Genomic DNA, 26348 nt, shown 5'->3' with positions numbered 1-26348 from the left:
CCCGCAACATGCGCAGCGAGATTGAGGGGCTCCGCGCTCGCACCCGGGTGCAAGAGGCGAAGGCGTCAGCGGACGAGGCGGCGGCGGTGGGCGTAGCAGCAGCGACGGCGGCGGCGGAGGCTGCCACAGCCGCCGCTTCCCGCCGCGCGGATCGCTTTGGAGAGGAGGCGCTGGCCGCTCGGCGCGCGGCAACCGCCGAGAGGCAGGCACGATCGGCGTCGAGAGCGCTCGCCGCCTGCGCCCACTTCCCCGCCGCGCGCACCCTCATTCCGGGTGCTCCCTGCGATGCCGCACAGGCGAGCCGCCAGCCTTTGAGTGCCGCCGCTGCGACCCGAGTCCGTCGCCAGCCGAGCCCACCGTCGGGGGGGTCTCGCTCGAGCACTCGGGCTGGAACGGCGAGGTGAGGGTGTGGAGACTGCCCGAGCATCTGGACCGTGGAGAGGGCTGAGGGGGGCGTTAGTCTCTGAGCGCGTGTCGAGGCTGCAGAGTGAGATGTGAAGGAGAATTTCACAACAAAACTCCGTTGCACAGCATGGGGGGGCGCACTTGGAGCATTTTTGCAGCATATTTTTGCGGGACTCTGCACAGTGCAGGACTTTTCGGTGGCGCCTCATATCCAGGGCCGGGGGGAGCCGTACGAAGCCTTGATGCTTGAAGCGCACCCAGCGGGCCGGATGATCGGGATCGGGCTACGTGCAAAAGAGTCCTGACCCATGGGGGTGCGCGTTCGCACTTCGCACAGGGAGGGGGGCCGTAGAAGAAAACAGAAATTTACAACAAACTCCCTCGCACGACACTAGGGTCTAGGCACGGGACTGGCGCGCAGAAAACAGACAACGCAAGGGAGGGATGGGAGGACGGCGGCACGCCGCCACCGGCCGTATAGTACGACGTTTTAGAATTCTTTTGTGTGTGAGGCAGTGGGCGGCGCCAGCCCACGCCCCGTGCTGAGAGAGGAGCGGTCGTCGAGTGCCTCGTTGGAGTGGCGCCAGATGCTCTCTGTACTCTGGCTCTCCGCACTGGCTCCGCCGCTCACGCCGCCGCGCGTCTCTGGACGAGGCGCTGGCTGGGTGGAGGTTGCGGTGCAGCTGGACGAAGTCTCTCTGACTGTCCTCGAGGGCGACATCAGCATGCAGGACGAGCTGGTCGACTCGGCGCTCACCGTCGACGATTCAGCAGCGGATGAGGACCCGTACGGCGTCGTTCTGTGGCCAGCGGCGCAGGCGGTCGCTCGCGAGCTCGTCGCCCTGACTGATGGTTCCGGCGAGCCGCTGCTCCGCTCAGGCAGCGTTCTCCTCGAGCTCGGCGCAGGGACAGGGCTGGTCTCAATCGCCGCCGCGTCGGTCGGTGCGACGGCGCTCGCCACCGACTACCGCCCCGAGCCGCTGGAGCTGATCGAGCGCGCGACCGCGAGCAACTCCGAGCGGCTCGGGAAGGCGCTCGCCGTGACGACCTCAATCTTTGACATCTGCGACGAGGCGGCGACGCTGCCACCCGCCGACGTTGTCGCAGCGGCGGACGTGTTCTACTTCGCCTCGACGGGCCGCGCCCTCGCCCGGCGGTGCGTGCAGGCGCTGCGCTCGGGCACGCGGCTCGTCGTGATTGGGGACTGCGACCGGCCGGGCCGGGGCGCCTTTTTGGAGGAGCTGGTCGCGGAGGGCGTCTCGCCGTCTGCGGCGCGGTTTCAGGACGTGAGCGGCTGGACGGCGGGGACGGCGCGCAACGACCTCGTCGCTCCGGACGACTCGGCGCCGCGTCCTGTCAGCGTGGGCGTGCTCAAGCTGCACGCGGCGGACCTGGAAGGGAGCGGCGCCGGGCTCGAGGGGGGCGGGGTGGGGCGGGACCCGCTGCAAGAGGCGTCGCGGCTGCGAGGCGGGCGCGCCGGTGAGGGCGTGTCGCCTCGCATCCGCGCCTTCCTGCATGCCGTCTGCGAGCCGGCGCCAAACAGCACCTCCGTTGAGCTCTGCCTGCACACCGCCCTCCTGCTGGCCGCCTCGAGCAGCGCGGTCAAGTCGGTGCTCGACGACCAGTGGGCCGTCATCCGCCACCGGCCCCAGGCGGACCAGGCTAAGGGGCTGCGTCTAGACGGGTAAGCTTGTCTCTACAAAGAGTTTCCAAGCTCCCTTCTGCTTGAACCAGTGCCAGGCGCGTTTCTTTTTCTTCTCTGCAGTCCTTCACATGGCGGCCAGCTCAGATGACGGCCACGCCTCCGCAAAGGGCCTGCAGGGCTTCGTCGAGCTCAACCTCTCTGAGATTCCATCCCCGCCCTCGGGCGAAGGGCTGGAGTTCTTTGTCGATCACGACGCCGCCATCGCTGCCAGCGCCGGCGCTCCTCTCGACGCGGCGCAGCAGCAGCAGCTGGACGAAGAAGACGCCAGGTCGGCGCGACTCGTGGCCTGGCTGGAGGCGCATTTCGGCAAGCTGCCGGAGGCGCTGCGTGAGGCAGTGCGGCACCGATGGATCGACAACAGCACGCGCCTCAGCGGCATCGACCAGATTGTCGCCGCGGACGCGGACGACCATCTGGTCGCCTCGCTCGCCAGGCTGATAGAAGGCGACGCACCTCCCGCACAGCAGCAGATCATCACGGGCCTAATCCGCCTCTCCGGCGACGACGAGCTTCGGCTCCGACGGATCGACGCGGACAACACCCTTGCCGAGGAGGAGCGCTGGCCCGCCGCCGAGCCGCAGCTCGGCGCGAGGCCGTTGCTCCGCTGCCTGCTGCGGCGCGTGAGCGCGGAGGACGTGATCGCCGCGGCAACGCGCACCGACCTCACCCTCCTCTACAGCATGCTCGGCGTGCGGCTGCCCCCGTACGGCGGCCAAACGCGCAAGCGGAAACGTCCCACGCCTTTTCCGCGCGGCCGGGTGCGCGAGGAGCGGGACGACGTAAACAGGCTGCTCAAGCTCCTCCGGCAGATGCGGCGCGCTGGGCAGAGCAGCTATGCGGATAAGATCCTCCGCGCAGCGACCGCGGGGGCGGGTCGGGAGGCAGAGCGTCGGATTGCGCGACTCGTCACGTGGGTTCGGTGTGACAAGACACTTCCTCGACATTCCTTAGGCGCGGCACGACCTGCTGCCCGGCACAACGACCCGCTCTGCCGCTTGCGCGGTCGCGGCGTGCGGCGGGCCGCTGACCCTCGGCTGGGCGCCTTTCCGCATCGCGACCACCAGGCAGTGGCTGATCGAGGACGTGAAGTTCGACGCCGCTTTCGTCAACGGTGCATCCGTCGACGCTCTCGAGGGCTTCCTGGTGATGGTGCTCGAGGCCGAGGGGGGGCAGACGAACATGCGTCTGCCCGTTACCGGCGTCTTGCGCGCGCTCGGCGCCGCTGTCGCTTCGCCGTTGATCGAGTCCGCGCTCTCGAAGATCGACGACGAGGAGTCGCCCGCCGAGGCCGCCACGGCGATTGAGCTCGCGCTGCGGGCTGTGGTGGCGTTCGACGGCTCGAGCGCAGCCTTCTGCCGCTGGGCTAGCCGGCGCTTTGCTGTACGGCCGCAGGCCGGGCTCGACGGCTGCACGTACGCCGTTCCGCTTAGCGACCGGCTTTGTGCGTTGGCGACAGGGGTCAGCCAGGGCCGCGGCGCTTCTCACGCCTTCTGGCGTTGGCGGCTGGACAAGGAGTGCAACGTGAGTCCGCGCCACAACATTGAGAAGCACACCACTTCGCTTCGGGTTGACGCCATGCTGGTGTTGGCGGGGCTGCGCGCCATCGAGGACGAGGAGGAGGAGGCGGCGCTCGTCGCCACCATTCTGGAGGAGGCCGTCGCGCATTGCGAGTGGGTGCTGCCGTCCGTGTTGGCGACGACGGCGGGGCCGCAAACCGTCACGACCGCGTTCAAAGACTTGCTTTTGCGCTGGGCCAAGGGCAAGCCCATCCTTCTCGCCCCCCCCGGGGGCGCGTGAGTGGTCTGGTCGGTGGGACCTTGTCGCGTGAGTTTTTATGCTCGGGCGCGAGACTCTTGTGCTCGTCGTTGATGAAAGTGCCCCGTTTCTTATATCGGCGTCGTGGGCCACTCGTTTTACGAGAGAAGGGTTCACACCGTGATTCACCAGACTGCAGAGACACAGGGAGATGTGGCGAGATATGCATGTGGCGAGGTGTGGCGAGATGTGGCGAGATGTGGCGAGATGTGGGGAGGAGATGTGGCGAGATATGGGAAGAACGGTCAACGGAAGATGTGGCATGTGGGCCAGAAAGCAGAATGTGGGGAGATGTGGGGAGATGTGGGGAGATCAACCGAGGGTGCAGCCGAGGTGCGGCCGAGGTGCAGCCGAGGTGCGTGCGGCCGAGCGGTGCGGCCCCGAGGTGCGGCCGAGGTGCGGCTGAGAGCACTTGGAGCACTTGGAGTGCAGTCATCAACCTCACATCCAGGGCCGCGGGGGAGCTAAGAAGCGCACCCAGCGGGCCGGATGATCGGCATCGGGTTGCGGGCTAGAGAGCCCTAGCCCTGGGGGGTGCGCGTTCGCAGGGAAGGGCCGTAAAGTAATCACGGGTCTCCGAGGGGCTCCGTGTACCGGGTTTCCCCTTTAACTGCAGAACGCCCCCTCTACTCGGAGCTAGTGGACACGGACACTACGACACCACCCGTCACGTACACACACGACTGCCTACCGTGCACTTTGCCCGGCTGCGCGGCGGCTCCCCGGCGCGGGGGCCTCGTCCCCCACCCATCAGGGTGAATCTTCGGTCTGGTCCGGTCTCTTGTTCGCTTTTCGGGCGTCGCCCCACTGCCTCTGCAGTCGTTTTTGATGTCTCTTCTTCGGAGGCGGCCCCTCCGCCCCACCTCCATCGGCTAGCCCCATTGGCCCCGAGGGAGTCGACAGCCCGGGTGGGGCGGTGGGGCCTCCCCGGGCGGGGGCGGCGGCAATGGATCGCCACGCCACACCTCCCCGGGAGGTGGGGCCAGCTCTCTTCGGTCGAGGAGTCGCGCCCGCCCCCGCGGTCTCCCTATCGCTGTCCGTTTTTCTCTTTTTCAGCACGCCCGCCCAAGCTCACATTTGTGTGCTGTGCTCCCGCGAGCAGCACAAGCATATGACGAGCATGGACGGCTTCGCGCTGCAGCTCAACGACGCTCAAACCGTGCTCTCCCGCTTCGGGAAGCGGTACGTTGTCCTCGGAAACGAAAAATTCGCGCAGCAGCTCGTGGCCGACGACGAGACGCTGCAGGAAAGCTTCGAGCACAACGAGCTGGCGATCATGTGGCTCGACTGGCCCGGTCGCGGCCTCGTCGTTCATGTGCCGCTCGGACGGCGAGCGGCGCCGATCGTCCACATCCACTCCAACGACATCAACGAGTACGTTTACCTCTCCTACCCGGGCCGCGACGACATTGAGCCTGAGCCGCTCGCCTCTGGCGAATTCGAGCAGCTGCAGCTCGGCGATCTCGTCGTGCTCAGCGGCGGTGGCACGATTGACGTCATGGTCGGTGCGCAGTCTCGCTTCGAGGCGGCGACGCCGCACATTGCGTCCGCCGGCGAGCAGGTGCAGCCAGAAGAGATGGACGAGCCGAGCTTCGGCGTGGCCCCGCCAGAGACAGAGCACCCAAGCAGTGATGAGGAAGGAGAGCCCATCGGCGGCGGCGGCGGCGGCGGCTCTGGAGGCGGCGGCGGCTCTGGCGGCGGCGAAGACGATACGGCGGCGCCAGTTGCAAAGAAGGCCAAGGCCAAGTCCGACACGCTGCGGCGGCAGCCGATGCAGCTGCTGCGGGGGCATCAGCCGCCGGCCTCGGTCGAGACTCGCGAGGAGCTGCCGCGGGTGGCACAACGGCATCGCCCATCCGCGCTCGGCGTCGCTTTTCCGCTCAGCGACCTCGTGCGGCTGCCGCCGTCCGCCGGCTTTGAGCCACTCGTGGAAGTCTTCACTATGAGGTTCGATCCCGGCGTCGCTGGTCGCGCCCTTCAGATGCACCGCACGCCGGCGCGGGCAGAGGTGCTTGTCCTCAAAAATGGCGCGCAGTTCCGCCTGTCACCGGTCGGTCACTCGCATCACTCACCTTGGACGGCGAGCTTTGAGCGGGCGCTCGGCCAAGGTGGCTACCGGCTGGCGGAACAGCACCCGCTCAAGGCGATCCGGCAGCACGGCCGGCATGTTCTCGTGTACGATGAATTCAGCACACAGCACGAGGTGGAAAGGCGGCTGCGCGAGCTCCGCCATCGGCGAGAGGCGGCCAGCAGCAGCAGCTCAGATGTCGCGAGTGAGAGCGCCACAAGCGAGGTGCGCCTCGAGCTCGCGGTGGCGACGGAGCTAAAGTTCGCCGACCCGAGGGCTGAGCATGGAGGCGTCCCCGACAAGTGCAGGTTGGGGGGTGTTGAGCCGCACACAGCCGCGAGGAAGGATCGATTCGTACTCGAGGCGGGAACAGTGGGCAGGCTCTTCTTCGACGAGAAGGGCGCCTGTGCCAAGGCGGGCAGGTACCAGTTGGAGCTCCAGCCAGCGGCTGCAGCCTTCGGCGGGCGAAAGGTCATCGGTGTAAATGCCGACAAGCTGACACCCGCTTCGCAGAGGCTGCTGCCTGACAAGCTCAACCAGCGGCGCGGCGCCACAAGAGAGCAGCAGGCTGCGTGGTACAATGCCGGTGGCTCAGCGGATCCTGCAGCGGCGGACGCAGCGACGGCAGCGGCGCGGCAGCAGCTGGAGGTGCGGAAAAGCGCCCCCACGTTCGCAGTCGTCGTGGCCTTCGAGAACGCCGCGGCGGCCGAGACGTGGGGGCAGCGCATGCAAATGCAGGCCCTGATGGCGCTGCCACCACTCAACCCGGAGACCCAACGCCAACATGCCTCTCGCGGCTAGTCTCGCGGAGGAGGCGAGCCGCGCAGGTCGGCCAGCTGCTCGGCGCGGCAGCCTACACGCCGCGCATCGTCTTCCTCGCCGGCCTGATGCTGCGCTCCGTCCAGCAGGCCACCGAGCTCCGGCGCGTCTTTGAGCCGTCTCTCGGCTACGCGGCTGGCGCTTTGCTCGCCGCTCGCTTCGCGCGGAGAGAGTGGCTCTCGTGCATGCTCCTGGGCTGGGGAGCCGGCGGCGGCTATTGGGCGGCGTTCCGAGTCGCCCCGCCAGGCGCAGGCCCAGCAGCAACTCCCTGAAGCCGCGTGCATGTCCGCAAACAGAGTGCGACCGGGAGTTCTCGCGGCATCGGGCCAACACCCCGCGGCAGCGGTAGCCAGTACGCGTTCAAGTCTCAATAAACTAAAAAACTTAAAGCGGGGTAATCTCGGTAAAGCGCGCGCGCGTCAGGCGGAGGCGCGCGTCGGGGAGCGCGAGACACTGTGCTGCAGTCACTGCTCACTGGTCACTCTGGGGACACTGCCCCCTCTCGCGACGGCTCTCGTGGCAGCCCCTCGCAGCTCGCTTGGCAATCACAGTGTACATTTTTTTTCACGTTACATGGCCAAGCTTGTGCGCGACGACAGCCATGAAGGCGTGCACACAGGCCGAGTCGGCGGGAGGCGCGCCGAAGGATAAGCCCTCCTCGAGCATCTCCTCTGCCGCCGCCGCCGCGTGAGCCTCCGAAAGGCTGCGCACGACCCACGCAAGGGCCGGCGGCACCTCCTCGAGGAGAGGCGTCGGGACGAATGCCGCGGGCGCGAGCGGGGAGAGGACGTGCACCTCGCTGGGCGGGCCGGCGTCGCTGCCGTCGCCGTCAAGAAGCGTCCAGCCGAGCAGCGGGTCGAACTTGTGTGCCGCCGCAGCTGCTGACGCATTCGCACACGTGCGCACCGCGAGCGGCTTGAGCCACGTCGTGCCGCGCCTCGAACCGCTGGTCACGTTTGAGACGATCTCCGCAACGAGCTGATGAAAGGAGCCGTTCGCGGCGAGCATCACCATCGCGAGCGCACGCAGGGGAGCGTCCGCCTCGCCCACGGCCTGGAAGAGCGGGACCGAGGATGGGCGAAACAGTGACGCGGCCGCGCTGGCCTCGGCGGCGATGTCGCGATTCGCGCCGGGCAAGCAAAAGCGAGGGTCCACATCGTCGGCGGCAGCGCATCTGAGGCGCGCGCGGGGCGTCGAGACTGCCTGACCGACGCCGACGCTCGGCGGCGGCGGGACGAGCAGCGTCGGGGCAAACAGCAGCGCGATCGTGCGCATGCAGCCAGATGTGTGGGCTATACGCCGCGGTTGAGCGGTGGACGTTGAGACAGGGTGCGGGCTATACGCCGGCGGTGGACGTTGAGACGGGCCCGCGCAGATGGACTTGTCGAGAAAAAGAAATTGGCTCCGGACCAAAAGAAAACAAAGGCGAAAGCGCCTTTGAATGTGTGGGCGGCAGCTGTCTGTTTACAGGCGCTGGCCGCCCGCGCGCGCGCCGGACCGGCTCCGGCACGTCCGGCGCTGGGCGGCGCGCGTCCACACTGCGCGTCGCGCAAAAGGCGAGCGCTCGCCGCCGCTACGGCGGCGGCGGCGGCCGACGGCCGACGGCCGACGGCCGACGGCCGACGGCCGACGGCCGACGGCCGACGGCAGACGGCAGACGGCAGACGGCAGACGGCCTAGGGCTCGGCTGGGCGCGCACGCGCACGCGCGCGCGTCGCGCGCCACGCGTCGCTCCGCGAGGGCGCGCGCCAACCGCGATTCGAACCGGGGCCAAAAGGTGCCTGGAGCGACCGCGGTCCGGTCGCGCCACCGCGGCTGCGGGGCTGATAGAGCAGGCCGGCTGCGGCTCCTGATGTACCTCCGCTTTTGGGTGGCGGTCGCGCGCTGCCGACGGCGCTCGCCGGCGCTACGGCGCTCGCGGCGCGCTCGTGGCGTTCAGGGCGGCTCGCACACGCACACGCACACGCACACACACACACACACACACACACACACACACACACACACACACACACACACACACACACATGCACAGACACACAGCCCCTTCCCCTCCCCCCTCAAGGGCGAGGACACGCACAGGCCGCACCTCTAGTGAGGCCCGCATAGTATGTGGGAGACTCGTGCCGCCGCCCCTGCCACCCCTGTGTCAGTGTGCCTGTGGTAGGAGAGACTGCCAGCGACAAGCTGGAGGCAGGTCGCTAGACTGAGATGAGACCGCCAGTGGATGTGGGAGTCCACCGCGCACCGCGCTGCGAGCCTGTCGTGTCCCTTGTCAGGAGCAGGAGAGCCCCACCTGTCCCCCTGATCGTTCTTCCAAAATCCTGCTCGTGCAGGTGGGGACCCTGTCCTCGTCCCATCCCTCGTTTGGCGTGTCTGTTTTCTTTCTTTCTTTTTAGGCGGCGGCGGCCGACGGCCGACGGCCGACGGCCGACGGCCGACGGCATACGGCATACGGCATACGGCATACGGCATACGGCATACGGCATACGGCATACGGCATACGGCATACGGCATACGGCATACGGCATACGGCATACGGCATACGGCATACGGCATACGGCATACGGCATACGGCATACGGCATACGGCATTACGGCATACGGCATACGGCATACGGCATACGGCATACGGCATACGGCATACGGCATACGGCATACGGCATACGGCATACGGCATACGGCATACGGCATACGGCATACGGCATACGGCCGCGTGCATCGCCGGTAGGGGTACCGGGGAGCCGCTCTACGGCGCGGCGGCCCCCGGTGGCGGCGGCACCAATACGAGCTCGCCGAGCTCACCTAGCTCGGTGCCGCGCGCCGCGCGCACCCCGCAACCCTCGGGCTTCAATGCCATCCATCGGAAAACCCGCCCCGTGACACCAAGGGCAACCACCGCCGCGCCGAACTCACCGTTTCATCTCTCGAGACCATTGTCAAAGAGCGCGATGAGGCCCTCAAATTCGTCACGCCTCCCTCCGACAAAACAGGTGGCCCCTCCGTTACGCCCTCCACCGACCCCGGCGAGCTCAAACTCGCCTACGCCGCTGCTGCTGCAGCTGCCGCCTCCGAGACCGACCCGAACAAAGCCGCCGCAGCTTACACCGCTTGCCTCGGCGCCTTCGGCTACATCTGATTGCGCGTCTTTATTCTTTGTCCCCCGCGCCCGCACTCGGGCCAGGAGGGGCTGTTCCCGGGCATTATAGTCTCTGCTATATTATAATACCGCCATCTCGGCTCCGCCCGGAGATTATTAGGCGATTATATCCATAAAGGCTCGATCGGTCACACCGCCATCGCCGCCGACGTCTCACTGTGAGATGATGGAGAGGGGGGACGACACTGCTTTGCCTTTGGGCAGCGTGCACCTCGATCCTGTACCGTGTTTGTTATGCCCCCCCCCAATGAACACACCAGTGAGGAAGGGCGAGACGATCGAGGGGTCCCGTACCATGCGGAATCGACCCTATCAAGTGCTCAAGTGCTCAAGTGCTCCATAAGGGATTACATTCCTTTTGGTTTTTGGAGATTCGTGTTCCGTACCTCTACGCTCTAGACGTCCAGTGCGGGTAATGCCCGAAAATACCCGGAAACCCCCAGGTATTTTCGGGGTTTGCCCGGGTTTTTTTGCATTTCTGCTTGCTGACCGCTGAACAACAGTAACAACAGTAACAAACAGTAACAGCAAAGGCTGGGGTGAGAACACTTGAACAACGTTAAGGATTTCAGCCAACACTAGCGCAACTGCTACGCCCAAAGTTAATGTTAAACAGCTCTATACCGTACCGTATCTTGTGGACTCATTCGTATAACTCTCCCAACAGCGCGATCTTATGGACTCATGCGGTCGCTAGCTTTCCTCGCCTACCTCCCGTGGCTCGCTCAAGCGACCCATGGCGACAACTCGAGCGGGGCAGGGTCCGGGCAGAGAACAGTCAACAGAAGCAGCGCGCGCGTCCGGAGTTTTATAACCGCCGCGCGAACTGCCGGCCTTAGCCGGGGTGCCTGTGGACCCCCGCAGTCTGCAGATCCAAAATATTTTTCAAATACAAGCGCAAAATTCACGCAGCGACGACACAAGCTCACTTACACACGCGCGTTGAGGCGGAAATTCGCTTGAAGAGTTGAACGACATGGGGCGCTGAGAGAAGGCGGTTCGGACCGACGCAATGGCACACATAGACGCGCCCACGAGCACGCGCACCAGGCGCGCGCACCAGCACGCGCCTCACAGTTCATCCCCTGAGCTGATCGCCGCCGAGGAGCCGTGCCGGGACTGGCTGCTCCCGCTCGACGTGAAGCGCTCCAGCTCGGTTGCGGCCGCGGCGTTCTGCGTCAGCGGCATGAAGCCGCGCAACCTGCCTGCGTGCGGCAGCCAGAGGTCCGCCGCGGCCATGAGGAAGAGCTGCAGGCAGATGAGCAGCGCCATCAGCGTGCCCGCCCACGGAAGGCCCATGTGCGACGCCAGCGCGGTGCCCGCGAGCGGGCCCACCATCTGCCCGAGCGAGAAGGCCTACTCCGCGCACCCTCGACACCTCGAGACAGGGCTGCTCGGTGCGCTCGCCTCCTCTCGCCGAGGCGTGGGCTGCCGAGGCCATGAGGGACGAGAGCGCGTTGATGCACGACGAGGCGGCGGTGCCGCAGGAGTGCATCATGTCGTCCATCACGGGCGTCATGCTCATGCTCTCGCCTGGGCGCGGCGGCGGCGGGGTGGGAGAGGCGGCCCGGCGGCGGGCGGCTCGTCTGTGCGCGCAGCCCGTCTCGCCTAACCCGAAGAGCACCAGCCCGCCGACAACCTGAAGCCACGACGCGCTGCCGCCGTGCAGCCAGCCGAGCAGGGGCGACGGCCCGATCAGCAGGAAACCTATCGCCTGGGCGAGCAGCCCGGCGTAGATCATCGGGCGCGGCCCGATGCGGCTGCGGTCGGAGAGGAGCCCGATCGCGGGGCAGGAGATGGTGTAGCAGACGGAGGAGACGGAGAAGAGGAGGCCGATCGAGTCGGGCGACGTGGCGATGCCGAGCGCCTAGGGTTAGGGTTGGGGTTGGGGTCAGGGTTGGGGTTGGGGTCAGGGGTAGGTCGGGCGACGTGGCGATGCCGAGCGCCTTTGCGTGGTCGCCGAGCGTCGGCTCGAGAAAGGCGTAGTCCGAGTTTGCGAGCACGGACGCCACGGCGATGAGCAGGATCTGCGGGTTGCGCAGCAAGTCGCCGAGCGGCACGTCGCGCTCGCCATCCTCGTGCTTCTCGAGCGCCTGCCGGGACGCGACGCGGACGTGTCGCGTGGGCGTGTCGCGGACGTGTCGCGTGGGCGTATCGCGTGGACGTGTCGCGCGGGCGTGTCGCGTGGGCGTGTCGCGCGTGGGCGTGCCGCCGCCCCCCCCTCGCTGCTCGCGCGCCTCCTGCCGGCAGAGCTCGGGCGGCACCCGCTGGTGGATGAGCGCAGCGGCGGGCAGGAGGAGGACGCCGAGGAGGAGGAAGGGCGTGCGGAAGCCGCCGATCGAAAAGAGCCAGCCCCCGAGCGGCGGCCCGACCATGTACCCGAGCCCGGTCGACATCTCCGTGATGCCGAGCAGGAAGGAGACCCGCTCCGGGTCGACGTCGGCGATCAGCGCGTACGCCGCCGTCTCCTGTGGGCGAGGCGAGGCGACGGGTCACGCGAGGTCCGTAGGGGCGGCGAGGTAGCGCCGCACTCCCGCGCTCTCCTCGAGCGCGGAGCCGAAGCCCTGCACGAGGCGCATGAGCAGGCACCAGCCGGTGAAGGGCCAGCCGGCCGGCAGCGCGTCGGCGACCGCGAAGCTGATTGTCGAGAGCGAGACGATGACGACGCCCGCGATGTAGACGTACGACTTGCCGTGCCGCGACATGAGGCGCGCCGCCAGCGGCGAGGCGACGAAGATGACGCAGGCGAAGGAGGCGAAGATGAGGCCGACCATCTCGTCCGTCGCCCCCTTCGCCTTCGCCTCCTGCGGGAAGAAGGCGGCGAGGATCGAGAAGACCGAGTGGCAGCCGAGGTTGGTCAGGTTGATGGTGAGCAGCAGCAGCATCTTGTTGGAGCGGAGCAGCGCGTGGGTGTTCCCTTCGGACGAGTAGATCCACGAGATGCGGAGCGAGCGGCGGGAGGCGCAGTGCATCAGCGCGAAGCCGCCCAGCACCGCGAAGGCGGCGGTGAGCAGCAGGTCGCGCAGCAGGCCCGGCCGGTTGGTCAGGGCAATCGAGCCCTCCGAGCCAAGCTGCTGCCCCGCCGGCCGATCCCACGCCACCGGAGCGACGGCGAGCGCGAGGCCCGCCGGGGTGCGCGCGAAGCGGCCGGTGCGCACCCGCCAGCGCGCCTCGCGGTGGTGGTGGTGCGGCGCCGCTGTCGCGTTTGCGCGCTCGTGCGGCCGCCGCGGCGTGGCCTGCAGCGATCGCGACCCGTTGCGCTCGGCAGAGCGACGGCCACGGCGGCGGGACCCGTCGTTGAGCGCCAGCAGCCGGCCGTGAGCGTCGTCCGAGGAGAGGTTGCACGGCAGCGGCTCCGTCGCGTTGTTGCTGCCGTGGCCGACAAAGGCGACGCTGCAGAGAAGCAGCGCGGCGGGAAGCATGCGGGCGGACCGCTTGCGGGCTCTATGGGCAGGCGAACGTGAGCAGCGCGCGACAAGTGGGCCGGCCCGGCAGTACAACAAAAAGAATTTTGCAAGGATTTTTTGAGAAAAAAGAATTTCAGCACTCAAGGTTCTTTCCGTTACGGAAAACCATGCACAAAAACGCGAGGTGGATGCTAGCATGAGCCCGATGCGTCGCAGTGCTCTTGCGTTACGGCGGTAGTGATCTAATCACCCGAATGCCACGTTCGGATCGCTCCTCATCGCAAACCCCGTCAGCAGTCCTCCTCCGGGAATGTACGTAAGAGCTACATACACTGAGAGAGAGAGGCGCTGATTGGTAGGGCCCCCAAGGGCCTAGAAATCGCGCCTCCCTCTCCCTTGTCTCCCAGTAAGCTAAAAAATTCGGGTCACTCCTCATCGCAAACCCTGTCAGCAGTCCTCCTCCGGGAATGTACGTAAGAGCCACATACATTGAGATGGCCACTACCATGATGGGATCTTCACCAAACGCAACAAGTTCAACCTGCTTCTCCACGAGACATTCGGCGGCGGCTTCTCGCCGCCAGCAGTTGCAAAGATCAACCGCCTTGCGCGCAAGGCTCAACGCTCGGGCGTTGACCGCACCGCGTACCCTCCCCACTCCCGCCTCTCATTTGTGTCACACCACGCGGAACGCATCTCCATCGCTTCGGTGAAGGGGGTGAACCGTGCCATCCTCGATCGCCGTGCAAAGCTCGCTTCCGAGCTCTCACGCCGCGCGTAGGGCCCTTAGGGGCCTAGAGAACACAACCCCCCTCTCTCTTTTCTCCCAGTAAGCTAAAAGTACGTACATTGAAAAAACGTACGTACACTGAAAAGCTACCTCTTTGGAAAACCATGCACAAAAAGCTACCTCTTTGCGCCGCTCGCTCGCGGCGGCGGGAGACATGGCCGCCGACGCGGCTTGCACTCGCTCGGCGGGCCTCCGTCTCACAGCCGCCCGGGCGTGCCACGGTCGGCCTGGCGCTGCGCTGCTCGCACGCTGCACTGCACAAAGCTGCGACAACAAGGGGAGGCTCCTGAGCTTGAGCGCTGAGCAGTGCGCAGCTGCGGGCGCTCGTGGGCGGCTGTGCAGTGGTGAGAGTGCCTGTTTGGAGGCGAGCTGGTGCTGCGCCAGGGTGCGAAGCATGCCCTCTTGCTCTGTGCTGAGGCATGCTGGCTGGCGCCCAACACAATGCCCTGGATGCATTGCTCCACGCCGTGCTGGCTGGTGCAGTGCTGGGACCACGACGGCTCGGGGTACATCTCCTCGGAGGAGTTTGTGGCGCCCGGGACGGGCCTGCTCGACTATGCTCGCAAGTACTTGCTGCGAGAGACGCCCGCCCCCGCCGTCGCGGTCGCGATGATCTACTAGTGTCGCGCGCTAGGATCGCGGAGGACCGTACCCCCGTTGATCTCGTGCTAGATCTCGTGTCTTGGAGAAGCTCGATGGCACATTCACCTACCTACCTATCTATCTATCTGGCACATGTTGCAGAGGCCTCGACAGAGGCCGCTCTAGAGGAGGCCGCTGGCCGGAGCGAGCGCAAGGGATGGCGCAGGAGCAAAAGTCCGGGCGGCGGGTCTAGACGACACGCACCGTGAGGACGGGTAGGCGCGGCATCCGTGACGGATGCGGGCTGTTGTCTCGCGCGAGACGTCGCTGGGCGAGCCGCTCGGCTCCCCACGCGCCGCCGAGCAAGGCCAAGGGCCAAGGCCAAGGGTGGCGGGCTCTCGCCGAGCATCGCGAGCGTCGCCGTTCTCCTCTTTGCTGCGCGCCGACGAGAGGGTCCTTTCCAGCCTGTATCAATCTGACCCGTCTCCGATGGTATTTTGCCAACATTCCCTAGGTAGGTAGGTAGGTAGAAAGGTGAAGAACAGCCAGGCTCGGACTGGACACCAAGGCGGTATGGGTGGACGCAAGACAGATGATGACGACACGCACGGGCGACACACATTCCTACAGGGGTCGTAAAAGAAAAACACCGGCAAAATCGCGCCCGAGGTCCACGACCACCCACGAGCGCCCTCGTCTCCTCGCCCTGTGCTCATGTCTCGCCCCGAGCGGACGGCCGCGGCGCAGGCCTTCTACGACCCTGCCGAGGCGGCAAAGTACAGCGCGAGCGCGCGGATGGGAAGGACGCAGCGGCACCTCGCCGAGCGCGCGCTGCACCTCCTCGACATCCGCCAGCCGGGCGCGCTGCTGCTCGACCTCGGCTGCGGCACCGGCTACTCTGGCGCGCCGCTCGAGCGCGCCGGGCACGCGTGGGTCGGGCTCGACCTCTCCGAGTCCATGCTGCGCGCCGCGCGGGCGCCCGGCAAGAGGCGCGACGTGCTCTGCGCGGACCTAGGAGCTCCGCTCTGGCTGAGGCGGCGCGTGTTCGACGGCGCCGTCTCCATCTCCGCGGTGCAGTGGCTGTGCCACGCGACGGCGAACGGGCACGACCCGGCGAAGCGCGTGCGCACCTTCTTCCGCGGGCTCAAGGCGGTCCTCGTCCCGGGCGCGCGCGCGGTGCTGCAGCTCTACCCCGAGCAGCCGGAGCACATGGGTGAGCGGGAGGGGCGAGCGAGGGGCGAGCGAGGGGCGAGCGAGAGGGGAGCGCATCGCGGCCCTCCCGGGGCAGCCCGAGAGACGGCGGCCCGGGCCTGAGCCTCCGCCCCTGCCCCTCCGCCGCCGCGCAGGGATGCTTCGAGACGCGGCCGTCGCCGCCGGCTTCAGCGGCGCGGTGCTGTCTCGCGAGGTGCCACACTGGAGGCACGGTCGGACCTTGCTCGCCTCTCGGCCTAGGCACGCTCGTCGTCGACTACCCGCGCTCCGAGCGGTCAAAGAAGCTCTTCCTTGTGCTGACGTCGCCGAACCAGGCGGCGGCGGCGGCGGGCGGGAGGAGGCGCGCAGTGGAGTCGGTCGGCGGCGGAGGCGGCGCGAAGGGGGGCGGGGGAGCGGGCAAGCGCCGGAAAGGGGCGGCTGCACCCGGGGGCGGAGGCGGCGCAAAGCGGCAGCGAGCGGCGGCGGACGGCGGTGGCGGCGCGAAGCGGAAAGGAGGGAGGTGAGAGTGGCGAGCGAGTCGGAGAAAAATCGCAAATCCGAATGCTTCTGGGTGCTGCGTGCTCGATTGCTTGTTTCTTCTTCTCGATCTCTTTCGGGCGCGGTTTTTTATTATTATTCTCTTAGACTTTGCCATTGATTATACCTCTTCTTCGCCCCGTACGCTGGGGGCCCCAGCCCACCTCCCACACCTTGGCGCGTCATCGCGGTTGGGCCAGGTACCAATTTTGTCGAACTTATTTCAAAATCTGCAGGCGCGGAGCGCCTGCGAAAATTTTGAATAAATTTGCTGTGTGGAGTTGGGGGGTGGCGGGTGGGTTAGGTTAGGGTTATTAGGGTTTAGAGGGTTAGGGTTAGGGTTAGGGTTAGGGTTAGGGTTAGGGTCAGGGTCCGGGTTAGTCTTGTTGTGTCTGTATATGCCAGCGTTGCAGGGTTCTGCGCTGGGATCTGGCCCCACAGCGCCGACGACTAAGACTCAGCCCCGCACGCTGACCTAGGGTTAGGGGTTAGGGTTAGGGTTAGGGTTGGGGTTAGGGTTAGGGGTTAGTCTTCTTGTGTTTGTATGCCAGAGTTGCAGAGTTCTGCGCTGGGATCTGGCCCCAGCGACGACGAGTAAGACTCAGCACCGCACGCTGACCCCACCAAATGCCGCCTCAGGGCGCCAGGCCGCCAGCCACCTCTTACACACGCGGCCGGCGCCCTCTCGCGGCAAAAGGGTCGAGCGAGCGGGCAGAGTCGCGATGTCTGCGCACCCGCGTGCCGATGGGCGGCACACGCAACCGAGAGAGGCCCTGTCGCGCCGCCAGTAGCGTTCTCCGCACTCCCCACGCCACCAATTGCCGCCTCAGGGCGCCAGCCACCTCTTACACGCCGCGGCCGGCGCCCTCTCGCGGCAAAAGGGTCGAGCGAGCGGGAGAGTCGCGATGTCTGCGCACTCGCGTGCCGATGGGCGGCACACGCAACCGAGAGAGGCCCTGTCGCGCCGCCAGTAGCGTTCTCTCCGCACTCCCCACGCCACCAATTGCCGCCTCAGGGCGCCAGCCACCTCTTACACGCCGCGGCCGGCGCCCTCTCTGAGGTGCACGTGTTCACGGGCAAGACGACTCGCGCAGATCAAATGACCGGCAGCGACGTGTATAGGTGTACTGGTAGTGGGACATGCCTGCGCCAATACAGGGGCCCAGGCCGACGTCATTCTCGATGATTACTGCGGCGAATTGCCTGTCGATCTGCTCCTCACCCTGCTGGACAGGTATGCATATCTCCAATGCCGACGAGTCGTGATCACCTCAAACGCTCCTCCCGAGAGGTGGTATTCAGATCTCGACGACAACACAAAAAGAGCTCTCGTCTGCGCCGCTTAGGCCAACTAGCCAGTGACCAATCGCTCGGGTACACCCACATCACAACCACGCACACGTGATGCCTCTCATTACGGGTCTGTACCAACCGCGGTCCAGTTGAGTCGGTTGCGTCGCTCAGACGCGTTCACGTGAGCCGTGACTGGTGTGTGGAGGCTGGAGCGCACGCGGCCGAAATAGACCGTGTAAGTAAGTGATCAGTAACCAGCCTCCGGCGGGGCCCCCCAGCTGCACGCGCGGGCGGACGGATTCGGACGGGGCGGAGCAGCGACCGCCTGGGCGGCCGCTGCTCTGTCTGCCCTAGGTCCTGCTGGGGGCGCGAGGCCATGGAGAGAGCGCGTAGATGCCTCGTGCGTCTCCAAAAGAAGAATTCTATTGCCTGCTCGACGCCAGGCCTTCTCTTGCCTCTCTCCGCGGCCTTGTTGCGGCCTTCTCCCGCCTTCTTGCGGCCTTCTCCCGCCTCTCTCCGCGCTCCTCTCTCTCCGCTCTCCGCGCTCCGCCGGTCAGCCATTCCCCGCCTACTGCTCCTCGCGCTCGTGCCAGCCATGGCCTCCAAGCAGGAGGCACTGGTCGCGTCGTACAAGGCCGCAGTCGCAGCGCACCAGGCTTCGGAGCTTGACACCGCACTCGAGCACTACCGCGCTTGCGTGGCGATCAAGTCCATCCCGGCAGTGCACAACAACATGGCTGCAATCCTGCTGAGCCAGGGCGACAAGGCCGCGGCCGAGGAGAACTGGCGGCTCGCGGTCGAGGGCAAGCCGGATTATGCCGAGGCGCACTTCAACCTCGCAGTCGTGCTGTCGGAGAGCGGCGACGATGCCAAGCTGGCCGAGGCGCGGCGGCACTGCGAGCTGGCGATGGAGCACAAGGAGGGGTACGTCCAGGCCCACCACCTGATGGGCAACATCCGCATGTCGCAGGGCGCGCAAGAGGAGGCGACGGGATGGTACGCAAAGGCGGAGGCGCTCGGTGGCTCGGCGGCGGCGCCGGCGCCGGCGAGCTTTCGGTGGGAGGGCGTCGAGGTGGGGCACGTGCGCACGCTGCGGCTGCCCGACGGCACGTCGTGGAGTATGCAGACGCTCTCCCTCCGCCCGCTCTCCTTTTTGGTGCGCGACTTTCTGAGCGAAGACGAGTGCGAGCGGCTGATTGGCCTCGCAAGGCCGCGGCTGCAGCAGTCGTTGACGATGGGCAACGCGTCGGCGAGCGAGCGCACCTCCGAGAGCGTCTTCCTCCCGGCGGCGGAGGACGGCCTGCTGCGCGAGCTGCAGGAGCGGCTCTCCGCGCTGACGCGGCTTCCGCTGCAGCAGGTGGCCGGCGGGGAGGACATCCAGCTGGTCCACTACCCGCAGGGGGCGGCGTTCGGGATGCACCACGACTCGTCCGCCTTCCTCCCGCGCCTGCTCACCGCCTTTTACTACCTCAACGAGGTCGAGGGCGGCGGCGAGACCGCCTTCCCCGCCGCCGACGGCGCGATGAGCCCAGACGAGGCGCTGGCCCTGGCCGAGCCGGCGGCGGCGGGCGGCGGCTTGGTCGTGAAGCCGGCCCGCGGCGCGGCGCTGCTGTGGTACAACCACGGCGAGGACGGCAGCAGGGACGCGTGCGCGGTGCACGCTGGCTGCCGCGTGACGGCCGGCGAGAAATGGGGAGCGAACCATTGGGTGCGCGTTCGAGGTGCCACGCCGGGAGAGGAACCGTCTTCGTAGCGGCTTAAAAATCAATTTGACTTTTTGACTTTTGCGAGACACAACCCACACGTGACCCAGAGAGACATATAAAGCCGTATGCGGTATGGGAGAAAGAATGGCGCCCGCGCGGGGAATGCGAATGGGCCTTCACTGGGTCCTCGAAGGAAACTCGAAGCACGAAGGATAGACGATAGAGGTGTTTGACGCGTTTCAAAACGGATCACTCACCCCTCTCAACCCGCACTCTCCCCTCGCCCCCCTCGCCGCCTCGGGCGTGGACCACGTGCTCGCTAGCAGCCGGGGCGGCACAGCGAGCTCCACCCGCACCTCACCCTCAACGCCGCCCCCTCCCACCCCGACCCCGATGCAGCTGATCTGAGGCCGCGCACGGCTCTTCCTGAGAGCGTTGCAGTAACGCGGCAGCTCGCCGCGCTCGCGCCTCGCGTACCGATCCCCCACGACCGGGCATCCCGCGTGCGCGCGCAGGAAGAAGCAGAGGTCGCCGCAGAGCCGGCCACGCCTGCCGCCGCTGACCAGCCGCAGCGTCGTGAGCTGCACGGGGCTCGTCTCCGCCGTGGCAGAGACGACCATGACGTGGACGGGGCACTCCGCGGTGACATCCGCCGAGCTGCCGCTCGCCGTGCCGCCCTCCTCCTCCTCCTCCTCCTCCTCCTCCTCCTCCTCCTCCTCCTCGCTCGCCCCCTCCTCCCCAGACGCCACAACCTCCCCCGCCGCTGCGACGGCGCCCGCCGCCCGCCGCCCGCCGCGCCGCCAGGTCGGCCGACTCCCCGGCAAGAGCACGGTCGCACCCTCCTCGCCTCCCCACGCCTCGGGGACACGCCCGTGCACGAGGGCGACAAAGGTGTGTCGCACGCCGCCGCCGAGCGCGGCTGCGTCGAGCGCCGCGAGCATTCGCGACGAGCGCGCGACGAGCGCGACGCCCGTGCAGCCGCCCTCGAGTCGCGACAGGGGGGTCGGTGCCGACAGCGGCGCGGCGTCGGCGGGGACAGCGGGCGGCGCACGCGGCGGCAGGAGCGTGCGCAGGGCGTCTTGGAGCGTGCCCGGGTACTCGCCGAGCGACTTGCAGCCGGCGGGCTTCCAGACGACCGCGAGCTCCGCCTCGACCGAGTGCAGGACGATGGGCGCCCGCGCGGAGCGGCCGGCGGCGCGCGTGCGGCCGGCGGCGCCCGCGTCGTGCAGCAGCTCGAGCACGTCGCCTGTGGACACGTCGTGGACGTGTGATGGACATGTCGCGGACGTGTCGTACGGCCGCTGAAGCACGTCGCCGGTCCGCAGGCAGCGCGTCTCCTCGACTGCGGCGCCGTTGAGAAGCAGCCGCCCCTCGCGGAAGGCGGTGAGTGCAACCTCAAGCGGCGAGGGGGCCGCCGGGTCAGGGGCGAGAGGCGGGTGGGGGATGGGGCGAGGGGCGAGAGGCAGGTGGGGGATGGGGCGAGGGGCGAGAGGCGGGTGGGGGATGGGGCGAGGGGCGAGAGGCGGGTGGGGGATGGGGCGAGGGGCGAGAGGCGGGTGGGGGATGGGGCGAGGGGCGAGAGGCGGGTGGGGGATGGGGCGAGGGGCGAGAGGCGGGTGGGGGATGGGGCGCGGGGCGAGGCGGGTGGCATGGGGCGAGGGGCGAGAGGCGGGTGGGGGATGGGGCGAAGGGCCGGGCGGAGTGAGCGGTGGGGCGAGGGGCGGCCGCAACCTTCTTGCTCGGCAGCTCGCGTGCAAACGCAGCCTTGCGGCTCCACGCAAAGGCGCGCGCGCCTTCCCCCTCGGCGGGCACCTCGTGGCGCCTCCGCACCAAGCCCGCGGCACCGACGGCGGAGACGCCGCTCGCAGCCATCGCCGCCGCCGCCGCCGAAGCGCGCGCTGATGCGGCGGCGGCCGCCGCAGCAGTTGCGGCGGCGGCCTCGCTCAGCTCTGGCGGAGCGGCGAGGCTGCGCGCCGCCGCCTGCTGCTTGCGGTACGACTCGAGCGCAAACTCGGTGCGGAAGCTCCTCCCACTCGCCGGGTCGCTCCACGCGCGCTCGGCTGGCGTGAGCACCGGCGATGCGAGGGAGCGCACGTGCTCCTCCTCTGCCTCGCCCGCCGCCACCGCCCACCCGCAGACAGGGCAGCGGCCGCGCTCCTCCGCGGGCGGGCGCTGCGCCGCCGCGACGCAAAAGAGGAGCTCGACGCTGTTCTCGACGTGCATGTCCGCGTCGCCCTCGCAGCGGCGATGCTCGTACCCAAACCTGCCGAGCCAGTGGCGCGAGCCGAGAGAGCCCGACCGGAACTTGCGCGGCGCAGCCCAGCCAGGCTCGGGCGCGAGGGCGGTGGGCGGTGGCGTTGTCTCGCCGCTGCCGCCGCACGACGGCGGTGGCCAAAAGCAGCTCGGCGTCGCCGGCGGCGCGCGCTGCACAATGTCGAGGCCGAGGCGAGCGGCGTGCTCGTCCACCGCCCACGTACGAGGCTGGGAGCCGCAGAGGGTCAGGTGGATCGTGCCCGACGCCTCGAGCAGCGCCGCGGCCGAATCAAGGAAGTGCGCAACCAGAACGCTGTGCCTCTGCGCGTGCGCCGCTTCGTCGATCAGGTCGGAGAGGCCGAGGTGAGGGTGGCAAAAAACGACATGGGCGAACCGGCCGAGCGTCAGCGGCAGGCGAGTCGCGTCGATCCCGTGCAGGACGGTGGCTCCGCGCTCCGCAAGCTCGGCAAGGATCTTACCTGTATTGCGGTACGTCGCACAAAGCTCGTCGGCGGCGGGGAGCGTGGTTGCCACCAGGCTGACGTCGGCGCCAAAGGCGCGCTGAAGCGCGAGGCTGTAGGATAGGTCGCCGTCGCCAACGGTGAGTATTCGCATACGGGCGCAGAGAGCGGAGCCAAACGAGGCGGACACCGTACTGCTGCTGCTGCTGCTGCTAGGAGACAGCCCTAGCGGATCCCCTAGCCCCTGGATTCCTGGTGGGCGGCCGCTCGAAAAGAAGAATTCATCTTGGTAAGCTCGCCCTCGGCTTTCGCGACGACTTTCCTGCCAGCTTACACGAGCCGCTTTCCGCCCGGACCGGACGCGCAAACGGTGAGACCCACACACCGCGCCGTGTGTTGTGAAGAAGAAGTGTTGTGTGTTGACTGTTGTGTGAGCATAACGCTATGTTGTGTGAGCTGGGCGCCCGCAGGTACCTATCGCCCTCGCCGCCGCAGCCCTCGCCGCCGCAGCCCTCGCCTCACCGCTCGCAGAAAGGCCGCACGCAGCGCCGCCGCGAACCGCAGCGTCTCGGCGACGGTGAGCGCGGCGCAGGTGCTTTGCCGACAGAAGCGCCCGCCTCCTTGGCGAGGGTGAGGAGCTCCTTCGCCGTCTCGAACTCCGCCATGACGTGCGGCTGCTTGAAGTCGATGCGAGTCATCGTACTCGAGTAGAAGTCTGAAAGGACGACCGCACCTGCGTGTCGTGGCAGCAAGGGCGATAGGTGGCGTCTCTCCCCGAGGTAACAAAGGACTTCGAAAAAAGAAATCAAAACTGGGCCGCCGCCATCCGCCCACCGCCATCCCACCCATTCGAACGACGACGGTTGCTCCCACCCATTCGAATTCGAACGACGAAGGTTGGCTGGCCGCCACACCTCGGTTCGATGGACCGCGAGTTCGAGGAATACGAGAACGCCATCATCGCGCAGTCCGTGAGCGCAGAGGCGGCCTCGTACGCCTGGTATCTCGCGCGCGCGTGCAAGGAGGCCTGCGCTAGCCCCGGGCAGCGAAGCGCGTGGAACGGCCCCGACGTCGATGCTGCCGTGGCTCCGTGGTCGGTGCTGCTCTCGGCGGCGTCTCCGCTCGGCGCGCACTGCATGGTGCGGCTGCGTGGCACCTGCATCGCGCTGCGCGGCGGCGTCAACACGCCCTCCTTCCTCGAGCGCATGCTGGAGTCTGCCGGCTGCTGCGGCGACCTGCGGCGCACCCGTGCCTCCGTCCGCGTCTCGCCTTGGCGAGAGCTCGACGTGGTCGGCCTGTTCAGCTTGTGGGCGAGGTGCGGCGAGGTCTAGCCGAGATCTGGGAGACGTGTGGTGGACAGGACCTTGACCCCGGCCTGCCACCGCCGCCGCCGCCGCTGCCGCCGCCTCTCCCAGACCTCACCGTCGTCTCCGCTTCCTCGCTCATCTCACCCTCGCCCGGCGTGTCGCAGGGTGAAGCGGCAGCGCGACCTGCTCGAGGCGCTCGGCCGCGCGGGCGGCGTGGTGGCGGGCGGCTTCGCGCTGCAGCGCTTGCTGCTGATCAGCGAGGGGGCTGCGCTCGGCGCGTGACCCTCCTCCATTCCCGTTCGCTGTTCGTGCCCGAACCAGTAACATAGGTGCGGAACCAGTAACATAGGTGCGGGTCGGTCCGTAGAGCGACTGGGCAAGCGAGTCGACCTCGACGTGTACGTCTCTGGCGGCGAGGCCTTCCTGCAGGCCGAGATGCAGCCGAGATATCGCCGAGGTGTAGCCGAGATGCAGCCGAGATGCAGCCGAGATGCAGCCGAAATATAGCCGTGTGCGACTCTGCGCCGTGCAGACGGCGGAACCTTCCCGGGACCTCCTCGGACCCCTCCCGGTGCTCGGAACCTGCTCGGAACCCTCTCTCTCGGAACCTGCTCGGAACCCTCGCTCAGGTGCTCCGCATCGCGCAGAGCTGGCTCTCCGCGCCCGAGCGCCGCAGGCGAGGAGTCTGCCTCCTCCGATCCCTCTCAACAACCTCTCCGTACCCTCTCCCGGCCCTCTTCCCGAGATCGCTCTCTTGGAACGTACTCTCCGCACCCTCCTCCGACCACCCTCTTAGCCTCCTCCGACCCTCCTCCGCCACGACCCTCCTCCCAACCTTCTCCGACCCTCCTCTCGACCCTCCTCCGACCCTCAGGCGCGGCCCGCCCCGCTCAGCGACCGCGACGAGCGCCGTGGTGGGCGGAAGCACTGCGGCGGCAGACTTGCCGTTTGCTTTGTCGAGCAGCCGCTTCGGTACTGGATTAGGCGGGCGGAAGCACTGCGGCGGCAGACCTGCCGTTTGCTTTGTCGAGCAGCCGCTTCGGTACTGGATTAGGCGGGCGGAAGCACTGCGGCGGCAGACCTGCCGTTTGCCGCCGTGTCGAACGCCGACGAGGAGCACTTCCCCTTCAGTGTCGGCGAGCAGGCGCCGTGCCGAGATCGCGCCAGACGTCCTACCCCTGATTGGCCGAGATTGGCCGAGATCGCACCATTGTCCGAGGGTTCGATTGGCCCGCCAGTGGCAGCTAGATTTCTGTCGGCTATCTTTCGGCCGACTGAATCTCTATCTCGGCTGCATCTCGGCTCGGTTGCATCTTCGGCTGCATCTCGGCTGTATCTCGGCTGCATCTCGCCGGGCAGGTTGCTCGCCCCCCTCCGGACTGCTTCCCGCGAGCCGCGGCAGAGCTGGCGCTGCGGCAGGTCCACTTCCCCCCTCTCCCTTCCCTTCCCTTCCCGCCGCTCCTTGCGGCCGATGCTTGTCGCACCCTCTCCACGACCTCGTGATTCGCCGCGCCCCCCCCTGCCCTCGCCTTTCAACGCAGTCAAGCCTCCCGCCCCCCTCCTTCTCCCCCCTCCTCGCCAGGTCCCCCTGCCGCCCTTCCACGCAGCCTGGGACGGGGCGGCGTGGGCGAGATCTAGCCGAGATCGAGCCGAGATCTAGCCACACATCTCTCCACTCCGGCTCTGACCACACCGCACGAGGGCGTGCGCCCTCCGCCGTGATGCCGTGCTGATGTGCTCCCGCCCTCCATTTCGCACTCCCGCCCTCCGCCCTGACGCCTCCTTGACGCGGCAGGCGAACCACTACCGCACCCCCTCCCACGCCCACTCGGTCCTCCTCGCCGCGCTGCACGCTCTCCCAGAGCAGCTGAGCGGCAGCGACGCCTCCGCCGCGGCTTGCTGCCTCGCCCGCGGAGCGCGCCCCCGGGTGTGAACGGCGTCTCTTCACGGCCGGGGCTGTGAACAGGTCTGCCGCGTCGCGCGCCTCACCGGGCCGCGACACCGGGCGGCGCACCCGTTTGTGCACGGCATCACAGTTGACGGAGACGCGCTGCCCGACGGAAACGACTACCCGATCGCCGGCTGGAGCGAGGTCACCCGAGATCACCCGAGATCGACTATCCAATCGCCTGTCGAGCTGGGCCGCACAATACCCTCGATCTCGAGATCGCCCGAGATTGCACAACGGCCAATCAGGTGCGCAACATCAACATCGTTGAGCTCGCGCCGTCGGTGCCGGCGGCGGCGGCGGTGCGCGGCTTCGACATGGAGCCGCTCAAGGCCGAGAGTAGGCGGAGATGACCCGAGATGACTCGCTTCGCCTCGCCTCACCTCACCTCGCCTCGCCTCGCCTCGCCTACCTCGCCTCGCCTCTTAAGGTGACGATGTTCATCGACGCGGCGGGGCGCTTCGCCTTCGACGCGAGCGAGCTGACCCGCGCTTGCGCCCGCCGGCGCGGGATCTAGCCGAGATCGGAGCCGAGATCGAGCCGAGATCGAGCGCAGATCGAGCCGAGATCGAGCCGAGATCGAGCCGTGGGGCCCCGTCCATGACTCGCGAGGCTGTCAGATAGGCGCGAGATCGTGCTCTCGCCCGCGCCGCTCAAGCCGGTCCCCCCCCCCCCCCCCCGCCCCGCCCGCACGAGGTTGTGAACGGCGTCTCGTCACAGCTGCGCGTGCGGGCAGGTCCGCTTCGCAAACCGCGCGCTCGCCAAGCTGGCCGCGATGGAGCTGCCGCCGCCCCCCTTTGACGAGATGCGCCACCAGCGGCTGCAGCGCATCGCGCCGGCCCTCCACGGTGTGCGCCCTCGCTAGAGGCCTCCCCGCCCCGACCCCCCCGGCCCCTGGACTG

General features: G+C 67.6%; 8 protein-coding genes across 8 annotated transcripts in view; 5 read left to right on the top strand and 3 right to left on the bottom strand.

The window, feature by feature from the left end:
- Positions 1–7376: 7376 nt before the first annotated feature.
- Positions 7377–8087, bottom strand: EMIHUDRAFT_102114 (hypothetical protein; the record flags this gene model as incomplete). The annotated part of the gene is made up of 1 exon (XM_005771806.1): positions 7377–8087. The coding sequence occupies one exon, from the start codon at positions 8085–8087 to the stop codon at positions 7377–7379; it is 711 nt and encodes a 236-aa protein (XP_005771863.1).
- An 835-nt stretch (positions 8088–8922) lies between these two features.
- Positions 8923–9542, top strand: EMIHUDRAFT_102113 (hypothetical protein; the record flags this gene model as incomplete). The annotated part of the gene is made up of 2 exons (XM_005771805.1): positions 8923–8975; positions 9212–9542. 2 exons carry the CDS (start codon positions 8923–8925, stop codon positions 9540–9542), a joined length of 384 nt encoding a protein of 127 aa, XP_005771862.1.
- Positions 9543–10597: 1055 nt separating this feature from the next.
- On the bottom strand, positions 10598–13393 carry EMIHUDRAFT_463997 (hypothetical protein; the record flags this gene model as incomplete). The annotated part of the gene is made up of 5 exons (XM_005771804.1): positions 10598–10608; positions 10852–11327; positions 11596–11838; positions 12236–12439; positions 12503–13393. 4 exons carry the CDS (start codon positions 13391–13393, stop codon positions 11043–11045), a joined length of 1623 nt encoding a protein of 540 aa, XP_005771861.1. The 3' UTR covers positions 10598–10608; positions 10852–11042.
- A 2071-nt stretch (positions 13394–15464) lies between these two features.
- MET13 (putative methyltransferase) lies at positions 15465–16465 on the top strand (the record flags this gene model as incomplete). The annotated part of the gene is made up of 2 exons (XM_005771803.1): positions 15465–15963; positions 16203–16465. The coding sequence occupies 2 exons, from the start codon at positions 15465–15467 to the stop codon at positions 16463–16465; spliced, it is 762 nt and encodes a 253-aa protein (XP_005771860.1).
- A 2426-nt stretch (positions 16466–18891) lies between these two features.
- On the top strand, positions 18892–19524 carry EMIHUDRAFT_65594 (hypothetical protein; the record flags this gene model as incomplete). The annotated part of the gene is made up of 1 exon (XM_005771802.1): positions 18892–19524. One exon carries the CDS (start codon positions 18892–18894, stop codon positions 19522–19524), a length of 633 nt encoding a protein of 210 aa, XP_005771859.1.
- A 192-nt stretch (positions 19525–19716) lies between these two features.
- Positions 19717–22345, bottom strand: EMIHUDRAFT_208952 (hypothetical protein; the record flags this gene model as incomplete). Its single annotated transcript, XM_005771801.1, has 5 exons — positions 19717–20134; positions 20576–20625; positions 20788–20871; positions 21209–21299; positions 21474–22345. 5 exons carry the CDS (start codon positions 22343–22345, stop codon positions 19717–19719), a joined length of 1515 nt encoding a protein of 504 aa, XP_005771858.1.
- A 769-nt stretch (positions 22346–23114) lies between these two features.
- On the top strand, positions 23115–24746 carry EMIHUDRAFT_208951 (hypothetical protein; the record flags this gene model as incomplete). Its single annotated transcript, XM_005771800.1, has 5 exons — positions 23115–23506; positions 23663–23776; positions 24373–24412; positions 24553–24647; positions 24737–24746. 5 exons carry the CDS (start codon positions 23115–23117, stop codon positions 24744–24746), a joined length of 651 nt encoding a protein of 216 aa, XP_005771857.1.
- Positions 24747–24969: 223 nt separating this feature from the next.
- EMIHUDRAFT_208950 (hypothetical protein) overlaps positions 24970–26348 on the top strand; it is a gene marked incomplete at both ends in the record, with an annotated part of 1531 nt that continues 152 nt past the window's right edge. The window contains 5 exons of the mRNA XM_005771799.1: positions 24970–24975; positions 25294–25329; positions 25465–25590; positions 25695–25748; positions 26183–26294. Coding sequence (XP_005771856.1) covers positions 24970–24975; positions 25294–25329; positions 25465–25590; positions 25695–25748; positions 26183–26294 — 334 coding nt within the window. The remainder of the gene's footprint in view (positions 24976–25293; positions 25330–25464; positions 25591–25694; positions 25749–26182; positions 26295–26348) is intronic.

This window comes from Emiliania huxleyi (assembly GCF_000372725.1).
Source record: "Emiliania huxleyi CCMP1516 unplaced genomic scaffold EMIHUscaffold_37, whole genome shotgun sequence".
Lineage (NCBI taxonomy): Eukaryota > Haptophyta > Isochrysidales > Noelaerhabdaceae > Emiliania > Emiliania huxleyi.
This window is presented reverse-complemented; position numbering and strand designations above follow the sequence as displayed.